The sequence below is a fragment of the Aspergillus steynii genome (genome assembly GCF_002849105.1).
Source record: "Aspergillus steynii IBT 23096 chromosome Unknown P170scaffold_5, whole genome shotgun sequence".
NCBI lineage: Eukaryota > Fungi > Ascomycota > Eurotiomycetes > Eurotiales > Aspergillaceae > Aspergillus > Aspergillus steynii.
Window position 1 is genome coordinate 1,375,226 of NW_020194402.1, and position 13,011 is coordinate 1,388,236.

A 13,011-nucleotide genomic window follows, 5' to 3' on the forward strand; every position below is an offset into this window, starting at 1 on the left:
ATCATGGAATCCATGGAATTGTATACCAACGCTGTAGCTGTAGATAACCAGTCCTACGTGCTTGTTCTCGATCGGCATCAATCCGCCGCAAGGCAGATGGTGAATCTTCCTGATTAGGGCATCGAATGGGACAGGGTGGTTACTAAATCGAAAAGACTTCGCTTGGTATAGATGATACATACATATATAGAAAGAAACCAGACAATAAAGATAGAAATCGACGTTAAGGGAGCCTGAATGTATACTCTGCAAGACCAGAAAGAAATCAGGAATAGCAAGGAGCTAAAAACAGAACAGACAACACAAAGACAGGCCAACGATTAATCGGAGAAACCAAAGAACTGGAACTGAGAACCAAGAAACGTAAAACGATTCAACGCCCAAATGCAAAGAACCTTCCCCTCAAATCCATAACATAAAGTCTATCATACTTCATTTTCACGACCGCCCGCTTTTGAAGTTGTTCATGATAATGATGAGTTATAATCATTTCCAGGCGTTCAGGCCGGCCCAGGGATCACCGGACCCAGTTCCCGGTTGGCCTTGGGACTGCGAGGACTGTGACTGGGCCTTGTGATGCTGGCTCGAACCGTAGGGTCGGGTCTGGGCGTATCCGCCCGGACCTGAGGGAAATGGGCCCGATGCTGGCGGGTACGAGGTCTGTTGAGGACGTGGGGGTGGTGGAGGCGGAACGTAGCCCTGGGGCATGAACTGTGACGGGGTCGTCGAGGGCGTAGGGCCGTTGAAGCTACCGAATGGGACGGGAGTGGACGAGTAGAACTGTTGATTGGGTGGAGGCGAAACGGATGGAGGGAAAGGGTATGCCATCGGGTTGTAGCCTTCGGAGAGAGGCGCGGCCGCTCCCTGCTGGAATGACTGTCCCGGTACGTAGGACACGCCGCTGGAAGGAGACATGTATTGCCCGTAAGGCGCTGGGGAATGGGACAGAGGCTTTCCGGTGGGCGGGTAATGCGGCGACATCTTCGGGGACGAAATCCCCGGACCTGGGTATCCAGGAGTTTGGACGGGCGGCGGAGGGGATTTCACCTTGCCGGGCACCTTGCCAGGCACCTTGGATGGAGCGGCTGATGAGCCGGAGGATGCGGACGATGGCTTCGGTTCGGTGGATAGGCGCTCCATGAGCTGTCGGAGCTTCTCACGCTCGCGGTCCTCCTGTTCCGATGCACCGCTCGCCTTGTCACGCTCAATCTGGCCCAGGAGCTGAGCGCCTTCTGCTCGTCGGTTGTTGATGAAGGTCTCGACGTTCTTTTTCAAACTGTCCACGGTCTCGGCCATCTCCGTATAGAAGGTCTGCGCTTGAACAACCCCGGACCGCAGACCGTTGAAAGCATCGTAGATTTTCTTGTATCGCGCCATGACGGTGTTCCGCTGGCGGGTGATGGTCTCGTATTTCGACTGTTCGGACCGAACCCGCTTATCCTGCAGCAGATCGCCGTAGATCTTGGTGAGTTCCTTCATAAGTGAAGACTGCTTGTGGTTGGCCTGAAGGAGTCGGTTTTGGTGCGGGCGAAACTTCTCCAACTCGGCTTCGAAAAGCTGGGTTTCCTGCCCAGTGATGGACTTTTTGTTCAAGATCAAAACATTGGAGATGTCATCGTTGTGAACCTGGCATGCGGTTAGCTTCATGCAATACAATTCTCCCCCCCCCCCCTCCTAAACGGCACTTACTTTATCCTTCAGATCCTTCAAAACTTGAGATCTCTCTCGTTTGACGAGGTTCAATTTCTTAAGAATAGATTCCACTCGCGTAATTTGGTCCGTCACGGAGAGACTGCCCTCGTCGTAGACGTCATCCAACAGGCTTCCCTCTGCAGTCGCAGAGTACGGGCTGCTGTGCCCGTTCTTCTTGCCATACTTGGAGCCGGCCTTGATCATCGCCCGCTGGAAGAGCACATCGGCCTCGTCGGTTTCGCCAGCCGACCGCATTTCGTCAAAGTCTGACTCGTACTGCCGCAGGGTGGACAGTAGTTGAGCGTCGCTCGCACTGGCCTCATTGACGGTGTCTCGGTAGGTACGAACGTCGCCGCGGAGAGTGGTGTTGAGTCGGGCACTGGGCTGTTGACTCCAGTCCGCTCCGTATTTCGAGCGCATCTTTTCGCATACGCTTTCTTCCAGATCGAGCTGCTTCGAGCACTGGTCCAACTGCGCGAGAACATCCGTCTTGCGGTCCTGCAGATTGTCGAACGCTTTGGTGAAGGAAGAATGGCCAGCAAGTTCCGAGCACCACTGCCGGAACTCCTCATCGACGGACATTTCCTGGTCCATCCCACCCTTCAGAATGTTTAAGCTTCCGGGCAGCTTCAAGTAGTCCAGACTGGCAGCCATTTCTCCATTAGCAGTCTCGACTCGCTCCGTCTCCGCTCGGATCAATTTTGCCTTCTCCTCGTCGTAAAGACTGGCCGTCTCGGTGACAGACATTGGGACGAGCTTTTGGAAGATGTCCGGCCCAATGATGCGCTGGATATCTTGACCTTGGTAGAGCTCACTGACCGGGATGGCTTTAGCCGCGGGCAGCTTGGCGACGGCAGACAACCCCGCCTCATTCGGCACCGGCTGGTGGTAGATGAAGTCATTGTCCTTGACGAATGTATTGAGTGTCGCCTGCACCTTAGCCAGCTGGTGCTTGATGATGTCCATCAGGGTTGGCCCGGTCTCGGAGCTCAAGTTGGAAGTCGGAGGAACGGAGGAGGGGAACGACTTGGCCCATCCTACTGCCGCCGTCGAGTTCTTTTCTGCCAACTGCAGTCGCGCGATGGCCACTCCGTGAGAATTGGCCTCGCTGTCGGCGATGGCCTGGTAGTAAGATGCGACCGAGGTCATGTGCGTCGCCTTCGCCTGGGTGACAATCAACCAGACCTTCTCAAAGACACCCTTGGCATGCTCCTGGATGCCTTCGACGGCCTGGGAGTATAGATACGCCGCCTGACCGGCCAGCTTAGCCAGGAAGCCGGCCTTCTTTTGATCCGCCACTTGTTTCTCGAGGAACACCTCCTGTCCCTGAGCGAGCGAAATGTTGATCAGGGTCTTGACGGTTTCCCGGTTCAGGTCGGTCGACGGGGCATGGAGGAAGTTCTCGTTGATGTAGGTAAACATTCCCGCGGCTGCCTGGAAGGAGTGATAGGCGGTCTTCAGGCCGGTATCCTCCGCGCGATTCTGGTTGGCGGCATGACACGAGAGCACGGCCGAGATGTTGAAAATGATCGAGGCTTTCTCAAAAGCAAGCGAGTATTGCGAAGTCGACTTGTGAGTAAAGGCATCGTACCTAATCATAGAAAAAACACATCGATAAGCGACCGTTACCCCAACGCAAAGAAGTCCGTATACAACACGGGAAAAGGGCAACCCACCAGGTGAACGAAATCTTGATGTGGTTCTCGTCCACCGGGAACCTCAGATCCAAGAGCTCCAGCTGTCCGTAATACCGATAGAGCAGGTCGCGCCCCGTCGCACTGTCCTTCCCCGCACCTCTCATATCCTGGCGCAAGCGGTTGAGAGTCGCGCATTCCTGAGCATAGCGCTCGGGGTCCTCGCCATAGCTCTGGCGAATGTAATCCTTGAGGGGGCGGATCCAATCGATTTCGTTGGTCTGCTTCAGCGGACACGAGATCATAGGCGACTGAACCATCTTGCAGGTCGGGGGTTACTAGGAGCGGGAAGCTCCCATCCACAGAAGCCGGAAAGAACGAGGATCGACAGGATACCGAGTGGGCGGGTTATGATGTCGGTGTATCCAGCAGAGAGCGTGAATGCGGGCGTGAGAACGGAGGGGAAACGAGGGATGATCGGGGATGGAGCGCTGTGGGGTAAGGAAGTTCCCTGAGGATTGGGCGTCGTCGATAGGCGGATGCGTTCCGGGCGATGACGACCGAGAGTGGAGACACTAGTTGGGCCGTGAGATTGAGAATCAGCAATCCGGGCTGAACGATTCCCGACCGAGGAGAGAGAAGGTGACGATGGGAAGGGAGGAGGAGGTCAAGGAGAAGCGAAGGTGTTCCTGACGAGTTGTTCTCGTTCTCGCGGCTGCCGGGCGGTCGATGGGCTTTTGGCGCCAACCGCCTGACAGTCGCCGTCTGACTGCGACCAGATATTGACGATTGACAGATCATAATGACAAAATGATACAAAAGCTGCGAAGTAGAGAGTCTATTTCTAATGGTACATGCTACTGTACATCCAGGATATCCCAGTCTCTATTGACACCCTCCCAAAGCAGAAATCGTACAGAGAAAAACCCCTTATGTCGCCGGCGCTATGATATCTCCAAAAATCCCCACGAATAATTACACACTTCCTGACTAACTCCTTCAGCTCGATCCCGACTTGTCGTCTTTCTTGTCGGAGCCTTCCGACTTCTTGTCCGACTCCCCCGTCGAGCTTTCGGATTCCGAGGCCTTCTTGTGCTTCATGAGCCTGTGCCATGCCGACTTGATGAAGCCCTCGTCCTTCGACGAGTCTTCGGACGTGGCTTCAGATGAGCTGTAAGGGCGGAGGTTATCGTTAGCTTTCTCAGTTGCGCATCGACAGTTCAATTACGGGGACCCAAACTCACCTCTCCTGTCCAACATTCATGATTCGTTTGGCAGTCTTGTCACCCATCTCGTCCGCCAGGACCTCCAGAATGGTCCGCTGGTTGCCGGTCAGGTATTTCGGCATGGCCACCTTGAATTCGACTCTCAGGTCACCGGTGGGGGTAAAGCTGCGGGCTCGGCCGCTGAGTTTCTTCATTCCCATTCCGGAGAGCGTGATGCGGTCACCGGTGCCCGTACCGGTGGCAACCTTCACCTTAACCTCGCCATCCAAGGTCGGCACGGTGGCCTCGCCACCCAGGAGAGCGGTGGTCAGAGGAATGGAGGCGGTGTAAAGAATATCGGAGCCGGAGCGGGTGAAGCGATGGTCGGGGGACACCCGAATGGAGACGAAGAGATCGCCTCGTTGCGTGCGAGAGCCAGGCGCGGCCGACGCTCCCGTGGGGGGCGCGTCTCCCTCGCCGGCCACCCGCAATCGCATGCCGTCTTCGACACCACCCGGGATGTCCACCTGGATGGTCTTCCGGTCTCTGACCACACCGTTGCCGCTGCAAGGACTGCACTCGGATCCTCGAGGGACATTCATGCCTGCACCGCCGCAGGCATCGCAAGTGGCTGCCACCTGGAAGCCTCCCTGCAGGAGGTGCACCCGGGTTCCAGAGCCGTTACATTGACGGCACTGGGTGCGCTTGGCGCCCTTCTTCAGCCCGTCGCCTTTGCAAGTACCACACTCGGTGAGTGGATTGATGACGATGTCCTTGGATGTACCCTTGGCGGCTTCCATGAAGGAAATGCTGGTCTGAACCTCAACATCCTCACCCACCAGAACCTCCTGGAATGGGCTGCGTCTGCCCCGACCGGAACGACGAGCACCTCCCGTAAAAGCGCCGAAAAGATCCTCAAAGTTGATATCCGCCGAGAAACCGCCCGGGAAACCACCTCCGAAGCCGCCACCGAAGCCACCGAAACCTCCTGCACCAGAAAACGGGTTGCCGCCAGCTGCACTAGGATCGAAGCCGCCGTTCTGGTCGAAAGCCGCGGAGCCAAACCGGTCATAGTTCTCTCGCTTTTTGGCATCGGAAAGCAGTTCGTATGCGGTCTGAGCCTCTGCAAATTTCTCCTTGGCGTTAGGGTCCTTGTTGGTATCCGGGTGGTATTTCTTGGCCATTCCATAGTATGCTTTCTTGATATCGGATGCCGATGCGCCCTTGTCTACGCCGAGGGTTCTGTAGGGATCGGCAATCGCTGCGAGGGGAGCGGTAGTATGGAAAATCTATGAATGCGGTTAGAATCAGCATGGGGTTAATGTCCGGGGGTTGGAAGTGGTATTCGGAGGTCGTGTATAGGATATAAAAAGAAAAAAATAAATTAAATTAAAACAGGAGAAAACCTACTCTTGACGAGGAGAAAACGGGGTGTTTCTTATTCCCGACGACATCCTGCGGGCGTTTGTCAATCGACGACAGTGTCGAGGCGTAGACCCGAGTCTGCGCCGTCGTCGGGCTCTGCTTGGAGTATCGTCGCGAAGTCCGGAGTAAACGAGCGGGGAGAGCCGCAGCCTTGGGCATTGCGGCAGAAGTAGCGCTCATGGTGAAAGAAGCAAAAGAGAGACGAGCAACCAAGCCGGTCAGGCACACAACACCAGAGCGATGGTCGGGGAACGAGATGCTTGGGAATCAGAAATCGGAGGAGATGATTTGCCCGGACACCGCCATGACCAGAGAAGCTTAGAAGCTTCGAGTCTTCCGGCACGACGAAGTTTGCCGACCGGAGAAACAATGATCCGCGGCGATGATGAAAGGCTGCTTCGGTAATCAATCAGTCGACTTCATCGGTCGTCTCGGCCTCTTCCTACTTTTGTCCGGTTCCCTCGTGCTGCATTGTGCTTGCTTATAGACCCTTATTACTTCTTCATTACTCCTCCCTTTTCATTTCATCCTCCTACTCATTCCCATCCCTCTCGAATTTCCCCCATCTCCCTCCGACACAAGAGCATGCTCCGCGGCCAGACCCTCCCCTGGAGAGCCGCGCTCCACAAAGCATCGCGTCCATTAATTCTCCGGCCTCTACTGGCGTCCTCTCGACAGAATGCCGGTGCTCGATCGATACTAGCTTCGTCGCACCTCTTCCGATCCCTCCCTCCCTCCCCTCGCACCTTTGCCTCCAGCGCCATCCGGCGGCGGGAGAAACCCCCACCTGGAGACGAGAAGGAGGACCCGGACCACAAAGAGCAAAAGGACGGCGACGAAGACAAGGAGGTGGAGCGGGCCCCTGAATCCCGACGAAAGACAGTCGATCAGTCAGGCAAGCAAGGCTCGTCGGAATCCGGAGCTCCGACATCGGCATTTGGGCGGAGGAAAGAGAAAGCGCAGGCCAACGACAAGGAGCAGCGAGGACTGGAGGAAGATGCCAAGCAGGAGAACAATTCGGTAGAAGGAAAAGGAAACTCGAATGATTCCCCTTCGCCGATCCCGTCCAGTGGCAACCCGTCCGATTCCAGACCCAGTGGCGCGAACAACGGTGGTAACGACGATGGAGGCAAGAAGGGCAAGAAGGGCTCCGGCGAGAAAGCTCTACAGAAGCCGTCGGTTCCTGAGGTCTATCCCCAGGTGATGGCCATCCCAATTGCCAAGCGTCCGCTGTTCCCGGGCTTCTACAAGGCCATTACCATCCGAGACCCGAACGTCGCCGCGGCCATCCAAGACATGATGAAGCGGGGCCAGCCATACGTGGGTGCCTTCCTCTTCAAGGATGAGAACGCGGACGGCGATGTGATCCACAACCTTGATGAAGTTTACGATGTCGGTGTTTTCGCTCAGATTACGGCTGCCTACCCTCTCCGCGGGGAAGCCAGCGGCGTCACGGCCGTGCTCTACCCTCACCGCCGCATCAAGGTTTCCTCCTTGTTGCCTCCCACCGAAACCCCGAAAGCTCCCGCCTCCGAGGAGAAGACGACGGAAAAACGGGGCGATGTTGTGGCCAGCTTCGAGGAGGGAACAGCGGAACTCGCCCCGAAAGACCACTACGAGCCTACGTCCTTCCTCCGTAAATACCCGGTCAGCTTGGTGAACGTGGAGAACATGGGCGAAGAGCCCTACGACAAGAAGAGCGCCATCATTCGTGCTGTCACCAGTGAGATTGTCAACGTGTGCAAGGAGATTGCCAGCCTGAACCCTCTGTTCCGGGACCAGATCTCGGCCTTCTACACCGACCAGTTCCCCGGAAACCTCAGCGACGAGCCCGCCAAATTGGCCGACTTCGCTGCCGCGGTCTCTGCAGGTGAGCTGCATGAGATGCAGGAAGTCCTGGAGATCATGAACATCGAAGAGCGACTTCCCAAGGCGTTGGTGGTCCTGAAGAAGGAGCTGATGAACGCGCAGCTCCAATCCAAGATCTCGAAGGACGTGGAAGCCAAGATTCAGAAGCGTCAGCGCGAGTATTGGTTGATGGAGCAGATGAAGGGCATCAAGAGGGAACTGGGCATCGAGTCCGATGGTAAGGATAAGTTGGTCGAGAAATTCAAGGAGAAGGCCGAGAAGTTGGCCATGCCGGAGGCTGTCAAGAAGGTCTTCGACGAGGAGATTAACAAACTGGCACACCTGGAGCCGGCTGCCTCCGAGTTCAACGTCACCCGCAACTACCTCGACTGGCTGACGCAGATTCCCTGGGGCCAGAAGAGCGTGGAGAACTTTGGAATTCAACATGCGACCACCGTCTTGGATGAGGATCACTACGGTCTGAAGGACGTCAAGGATCGCATCCTGGAGTTCATCGCCGTCGGCAAGCTTCGTGGAACCGTGGAGGGCAAGATCATCTGTCTTGTCGGCCCGCCTGGTGTTGGAAAGACTAGTATCGGAAAGTCGATCGCCCGGGCTCTGAACAGACAGTACTACCGATTCTCCGTCGGTGGTTTGACAGATGTTGCGGAAATCAAGGGTCATCGTCGGACTTACGTTGGCGCTCTTCCCGGACGTATCATCCAGGCCCTGAAGAAATGCCAGACCGAAAACCCCTTGGTCCTGATTGACGAAATCGACAAGATCGGACGCGGCCACCAGGGAGACCCCTCCTCTGCGCTGTTGGAACTTCTCGACCCCGAGCAAAACTCTTCGTTCTTGGACCACTACATGGACGTCCCCGTGGATTTGTCCAAGGTCCTTTTCGTGTGCACGGCCAATGTTACCGATACGATCCCGCGGCCCCTTTTGGATCGAATGGAGATCATTGAGCTTTCGGGCTACGTCGCGGACGAGAAAATGGCTATCGCCCAGCGGTACCTTGGTCCCGCTGCCCGGGAATTGACCGGCCTGAAGGAAGTCGATGTGAACCTGACCGAGGAAGCCATCGAGGAGCTCATCAAGTCCTACTGCCGCGAGAGTGGTGTCCGGAACCTGAAGAAGCAGATCGAGAAGGTTTACCGCAAAGCGGCGTTCAACATCGTCAAGGACCTCGGCGAGGACGTGCTTGCGGAAGACAAGGCCCTCACCGACGAAGGCAAGGCGGTGCATGAGGAATCGCAGAAGGAGACCGAGTACCCCGACTCGGTCAACGCCCCTGCCGATCCGGAGAAGTCGACGACCGAAACGCCCCGAGTGGCCCTCAAGGTGCCGGACAGCGTCAAGCTCAGCATTGGCAAAGACAGCCTGACGGACTACGTTGGGCCCCCGATCTTTACCGCCGACCGCCTGTACGACACCTTCCCGCCTGGTGTGACGATGGGTCTGGCTTGGACCAGCATGGGAGGTGCCGCGTTGTACGTGGAGTCGATCCTGGAGAATGCTTTGACGCCCGAGTCGCGCCCGGGTATCGAAATCACGGGCAACCTGCAAAATGTGATGAAAGAATCCACCCAGATTGCGTATTCGTTCGCGAAGTCGATTATGGCGAAGCAATTCCCCGAGAACAAGTTCTTTGAGAAGGCGCGAATCCACATGCACTGCCCGGAGGGTGCTGTGCCCAAGGATGGTAAGTTTTTTTTTTTTCTTTTACAATTTCTTCCTGCCTTGATTTCTACGTTCCCCCACCTGGCTCTGTAACTGACAAGATTAGGCCCCTCTGCTGGCATTACGATGGCGACATCTCTCCTTTCCTTGGCAATGGATTACCCTCTCGACCCGACCATCGCCATGACTGGAGAGCTGACGGTGACCGGCAAGGTGTTGCGCATTGGAGGTCTCCGGGAGAAGACGGTTGCTGCCCGTCGTGCTGGTGCGAAGAAGATCATCTTCCCAGCGGACAACATGTCCGACTGGCTGGAGCTGCCTGAGGTAAGTGATGCGAACCGTCTTGTTTCATGTTTTTTTCTCGTGACTAACTCCTCCACCACAGAACATCAAGAAGGGCATTGAAGGCCATGCGGCAAGCTGGTACTCGGATGTGTTCGACATCCTCTTCGCCGACCTGGACAAGGGCGTGGCCAACCAGGTCTGGCAGAAGCAACTGGCGAAGGCTCCCAAGGCGAAGTCCAATGAAACCTCCGAGGACGATCTCGACTGAAGTGCGCTGGCCCTCCGTCGATATCGATAAACCCTCCTGATTTGATTTGGTATATAACTTCCACCCTATCACTGTACCATGGTCTTCTTTTGTATTTTTCTTTTTGGTCACGTACAGGGCGTTTTCCTTTTTTTTTTTTTTTTTTTTTTTTTTCTTTCTCTCACTTTCTCATTACTTTTGCGGCAAGCATGGTCGGAGTTTTTTTCTTGTTTTTTATTTATTATATTACTATGTTTTGTCTGGATTAATTTGTACATCTCAAATGGTTTGGAACATTGGGTTCTTGTTCTTTTTTTCATTTCCAGCTTGGGATTTAATGCGTGTGCCTTGTTACCCAGGATATGTGACTGCGAAGGGAGGATAGAATGAGGGCCATCGGTCTGGGAAAGAGGGGGCGATAGAAGCACGAAGACTAGAAGAAGAAGACAACCACCACTCCGCTCTACGAAACGAAAAAAGGGAAAATTGAGAATAAGAAAACGAAGGGGACTGCATGAGTTGGCCTGGCCTGGCCTTGATTGATGGATTGACGGGATGGGATGATGGACAATGGAACACCTACTACTTACACCTACAACCTTCTCCCCCTCCACAACCCCTCCATCGTCTCTTTATGTATGTCAGTATGTATATAAGACATGATTGATTCATCTGGACGATCACCTCAACCGTCCGTTGTCTATCTTTCTGACAGAGGGAAGGGATCGGAGTGGATTGGCCCTCTCTGCTGGTCGAATCAGAGGGAGAGGATGGCGTCGACCATATTCCAGATCCGGAGGGACGAGGGCCGAGTATGTATGTTGGATGTTGGATGTATGCAGGGATGGGATGCGCATGTATGTCGAAACTGATAGATACCTATCTACCTACCTACTTGTCAAAGACTGCCCTGAATGGAGAGTAGATTCCCAATCCTATTCACCCGATATGAAGCGCACTGTAGGTCGCACTGCATGGGTGACACGAACAGAAGCAGGGGCTCGAGAACAGGACCAGAGGGCTGTCCTGTCCGGGATACATGGATAAGGAGAGAGAAGAATAAAGAAAGAGGGTAGCGGAGAGGGGTACGTGCATTGTTCTCTTGAAGAATAGCCTCCCATGGGGTGTGGAGGAGGGTCCAGTCCAGTCCACCTCATCGCGATGACCCTGGACCTCGGCCTCGATACAATGGGATCAGGGACTGATGATGGCATTGCATCTGCACGAAGCTCTAACGGGAGTCTTCCTTACAGAGACAGGCTAGGAGAATCCCGTAACGCTCCGCCGTGTCCGTGTCGGGGCGATTGATGCCACTGGTCTACGACGGATCAAGAACGTGGAGTCGGGAGTTTATCCGGTGGCTGTTCCCCTCCTCTCCACGGTGTATCCAGGGATCAACGCTGTGGGATCGGGGACATGGACGAGAAGGAGTACTGCGTAAGGCTCTAAGGGTTTTTGAAAGAAAAAAAAGGGAAAAAAAGGAAAGTGAAACCGAACAAAGAGGAATGAGGATGAGGGTGATACAAGGTGGACAGGTATATGGCGACCAGTCCGAGGGGGAAAAGTGTTCACACCAGCGAACTTCCCCGTAGACAGACACAGGCTGGATACATTCTGGATACATCCCTACCGAGTACTGGACATGCAAACTGGACTGGAGGGCGATGATTGGACGCACTGCGGAGGGTTGAGTTGTTCTATGGAAGCATCACTTTGAAAGTTCCGCCGTTAGTCGTCCGTCAGCTTTTAGTTGGCTGCGGTAATTCTCGGGCCATCGCGTCGATCGTGGAGGTGTTCTTCTTCTTTCTTTTTCGTTTCTTTTGATTTTATTTTTTTTCTGGTTTCTTCTCTTGCGTCATGTGCTTTCCATAAGGACGTGGTGGGTTACTGGTTCGTTGGGACCGACAGAATCACCCCGACAAATCCAGATGCATCGTGACAAGTGGCTGATTGGAGTTGGCGGGTGAAGCGATACGCTCGGGTCGAAGGGGGAAGGCAAGGGATACACATTGGACAGGGACAGCCTTGATAAGGAGTGACAGGGGATTGACGGAGGCTGTTATATACCCAGGATGATGGCATCTGCTGGCGCCACCTCATGGGAAGGAAACGAGGGCTTCGAGAAGGAATTGGGCTGTGCGTCTGCAGGAGTGGAGATGGTTGATTTATATTTATATCGTGTTTCTTTTTCTTTTTCTTTTTTTTTTTTTTTGCTCTTGGTTACGCTGTACTCTGGGGTTCTGGATACGCTGCGGTGACTGGCGAGAATCGGTGGCTGGGAGAGAGTTTGCATTTTATAGACATTTCGAGGGAGTCGACTCTGAGGAGGAATACGTCATGGAGATGACTCAATTGACATTCTTCTGGACTGAGAATCAGGCACTGTCAGGCCGCCGTGCAGCGGGCGTTTCTTTAGTTCACTTTCGTCCTTCTTTCTCTTCTCTGGCGATGCTCTTCGACTTTCTCGGGGCGGTGAATTCGTCCATTCAATATTAATGGATTGTACCAGCCTCTTCTTTTCCCATCATCTGCCCTTCCCTCGGGACCAGGCCATGCCATCCAATTGACCGCATTCTTCCAGGTCCTCGTGCAACCCGGACTATCGAGGTCAAACCTGAAGAACAACTCAAACACTCACCGACTTCTCCGATATTGACGGGGTGTTGCTGTGTCCAATTCCGCCGTTGATTTGTCTAAAAAAAGCAAAGCAAAGAAAAGTTTAATTTTCCACTATTTTGTTCCCTTTCATTTGATCTCTCGCATTTCTGCCTGCTTCTTAACCCAGGAAGACCCCTTTTCTGACGCTCATCGTGACTCCCCGCCCCCTTCGTCCTGGCCAAAGGGCCCCAGACCGTTTAGTCCCGGCCAAACACAATCCCACACTGCTGATCCCAGGGGCCTAAAAAAAAGAAAAGAGTCAGAAAAAAAAAAAAAAAGAGTCATATCCCACAAAAGTCCATCTCGCCTCAATTCTTATGGACATCACTGT

General features: G+C 54.4%; 4 protein-coding genes across 4 annotated transcripts; 1 reads left to right on the top strand and 3 right to left on the bottom strand.

The window, feature by feature from the left end:
* Positions 1-146: 146 nt before the first annotated feature.
* Positions 147-4,016, bottom strand: bro1 (putative signal transduction protein BroA). The gene is made up of 3 exons (XM_024845750.1): positions 3,369-4,016; positions 1,690-3,283; positions 147-1,626 (listed from the first exon to the last, which is right to left on the bottom strand). The coding sequence occupies exons 1-3, from the start codon at positions 3,644-3,646 to the stop codon at positions 487-489; spliced, it is 3,012 nt and encodes a 1,003-aa protein (XP_024703205.1). The 5' UTR covers positions 3,647-4,016; the 3' UTR covers positions 147-486.
* A 133-nt stretch (positions 4,017-4,149) lies between these two features.
* On the bottom strand, positions 4,150-6,259 carry P170DRAFT_437619 (putative mitochondrial DnaJ chaperone (Mdj1)). The gene is made up of 3 exons (XM_024849410.1): positions 5,942-6,259; positions 4,571-5,820; positions 4,150-4,497 (listed from the first exon to the last, which is right to left on the bottom strand). Exons 1-3 carry the CDS (start codon positions 6,134-6,136, stop codon positions 4,326-4,328), a joined length of 1,617 nt encoding a protein of 538 aa, XP_024703206.1. The 5' UTR covers positions 6,137-6,259; the 3' UTR covers positions 4,150-4,325.
* Positions 6,260-6,541: 282 nt separating this feature from the next.
* P170DRAFT_447751 (endopeptidase La) lies at positions 6,542-10,043 on the top strand (the record flags this gene model as incomplete). Its single annotated transcript, XM_024850912.1, has 3 exons — positions 6,542-9,512; positions 9,597-9,814; positions 9,876-10,043. 3 exons carry the CDS (start codon positions 6,542-6,544, stop codon positions 10,041-10,043), a joined length of 3,357 nt encoding a protein of 1,118 aa, XP_024703207.1.
* On the bottom strand, positions 9,829-11,212 carry P170DRAFT_200244 (uncharacterized protein). Its single transcript, XM_024842757.1, has 3 exons — positions 11,116-11,212; positions 10,707-10,909; positions 9,829-10,652 (listed from the first exon to the last, which is right to left on the bottom strand). Exons 2-3 carry the CDS (start codon positions 10,877-10,879, stop codon positions 10,151-10,153), a joined length of 675 nt encoding a protein of 224 aa, XP_024703208.1. The 5' UTR covers positions 10,880-10,909; positions 11,116-11,212; the 3' UTR covers positions 9,829-10,150.
* Between the last annotated feature and the right edge of the window lie 1,799 nt (positions 11,213-13,011).

Coding starts and splice junctions, on each gene's coding strand:
- P170DRAFT_437619 (XM_024849410.1), bottom strand. CDS start 6,136: ATGAGCGCTACTTCTGCCGCAATGCCCAAGGCTGCGGCTCTCCCCGCT. Junction 5,821..5,941: donor CCGTTTTCTCCTCGTCAAGA/GTAGGTTTTCTC, acceptor CCGCATTCATAG/ATTTTCCATACTACCGCTCC. Junction 4,498..4,570: donor ATGAATGTTGGACAGGAGAG/GTGAGTTTGGGT, acceptor CCGCCCTTACAG/CTCATCTGAAGCCACGTCCG.
- P170DRAFT_200244 (XM_024842757.1), bottom strand. CDS start 10,879: ATGCGCATCCCATCCCTGCATACATCCAACATCCAACATACATACTCG. Junction 10,653..10,706: donor ATAGACAACGGACGGTTGAG/GTGATCGTCCAG, acceptor ACATACATAAAG/AGACGATGGAGGGGTTGTGG.
- bro1 (XM_024845750.1), bottom strand. CDS start 3,646: ATGGTTCAGTCGCCTATGATCTCGTGTCCGCTGAAGCAGACCAACGAA. Junction 3,284..3,368: donor ATCAAGATTTCGTTCACCTG/GTGGGTTGCCCT, acceptor TTCTATGATTAG/GTACGATGCCTTTACTCACA. Junction 1,627..1,689: donor TGAAGGATCTGAAGGATAAA/GTAAGTGCCGTT, acceptor ACCGCATGCCAG/GTTCACAACGATGACATCTC.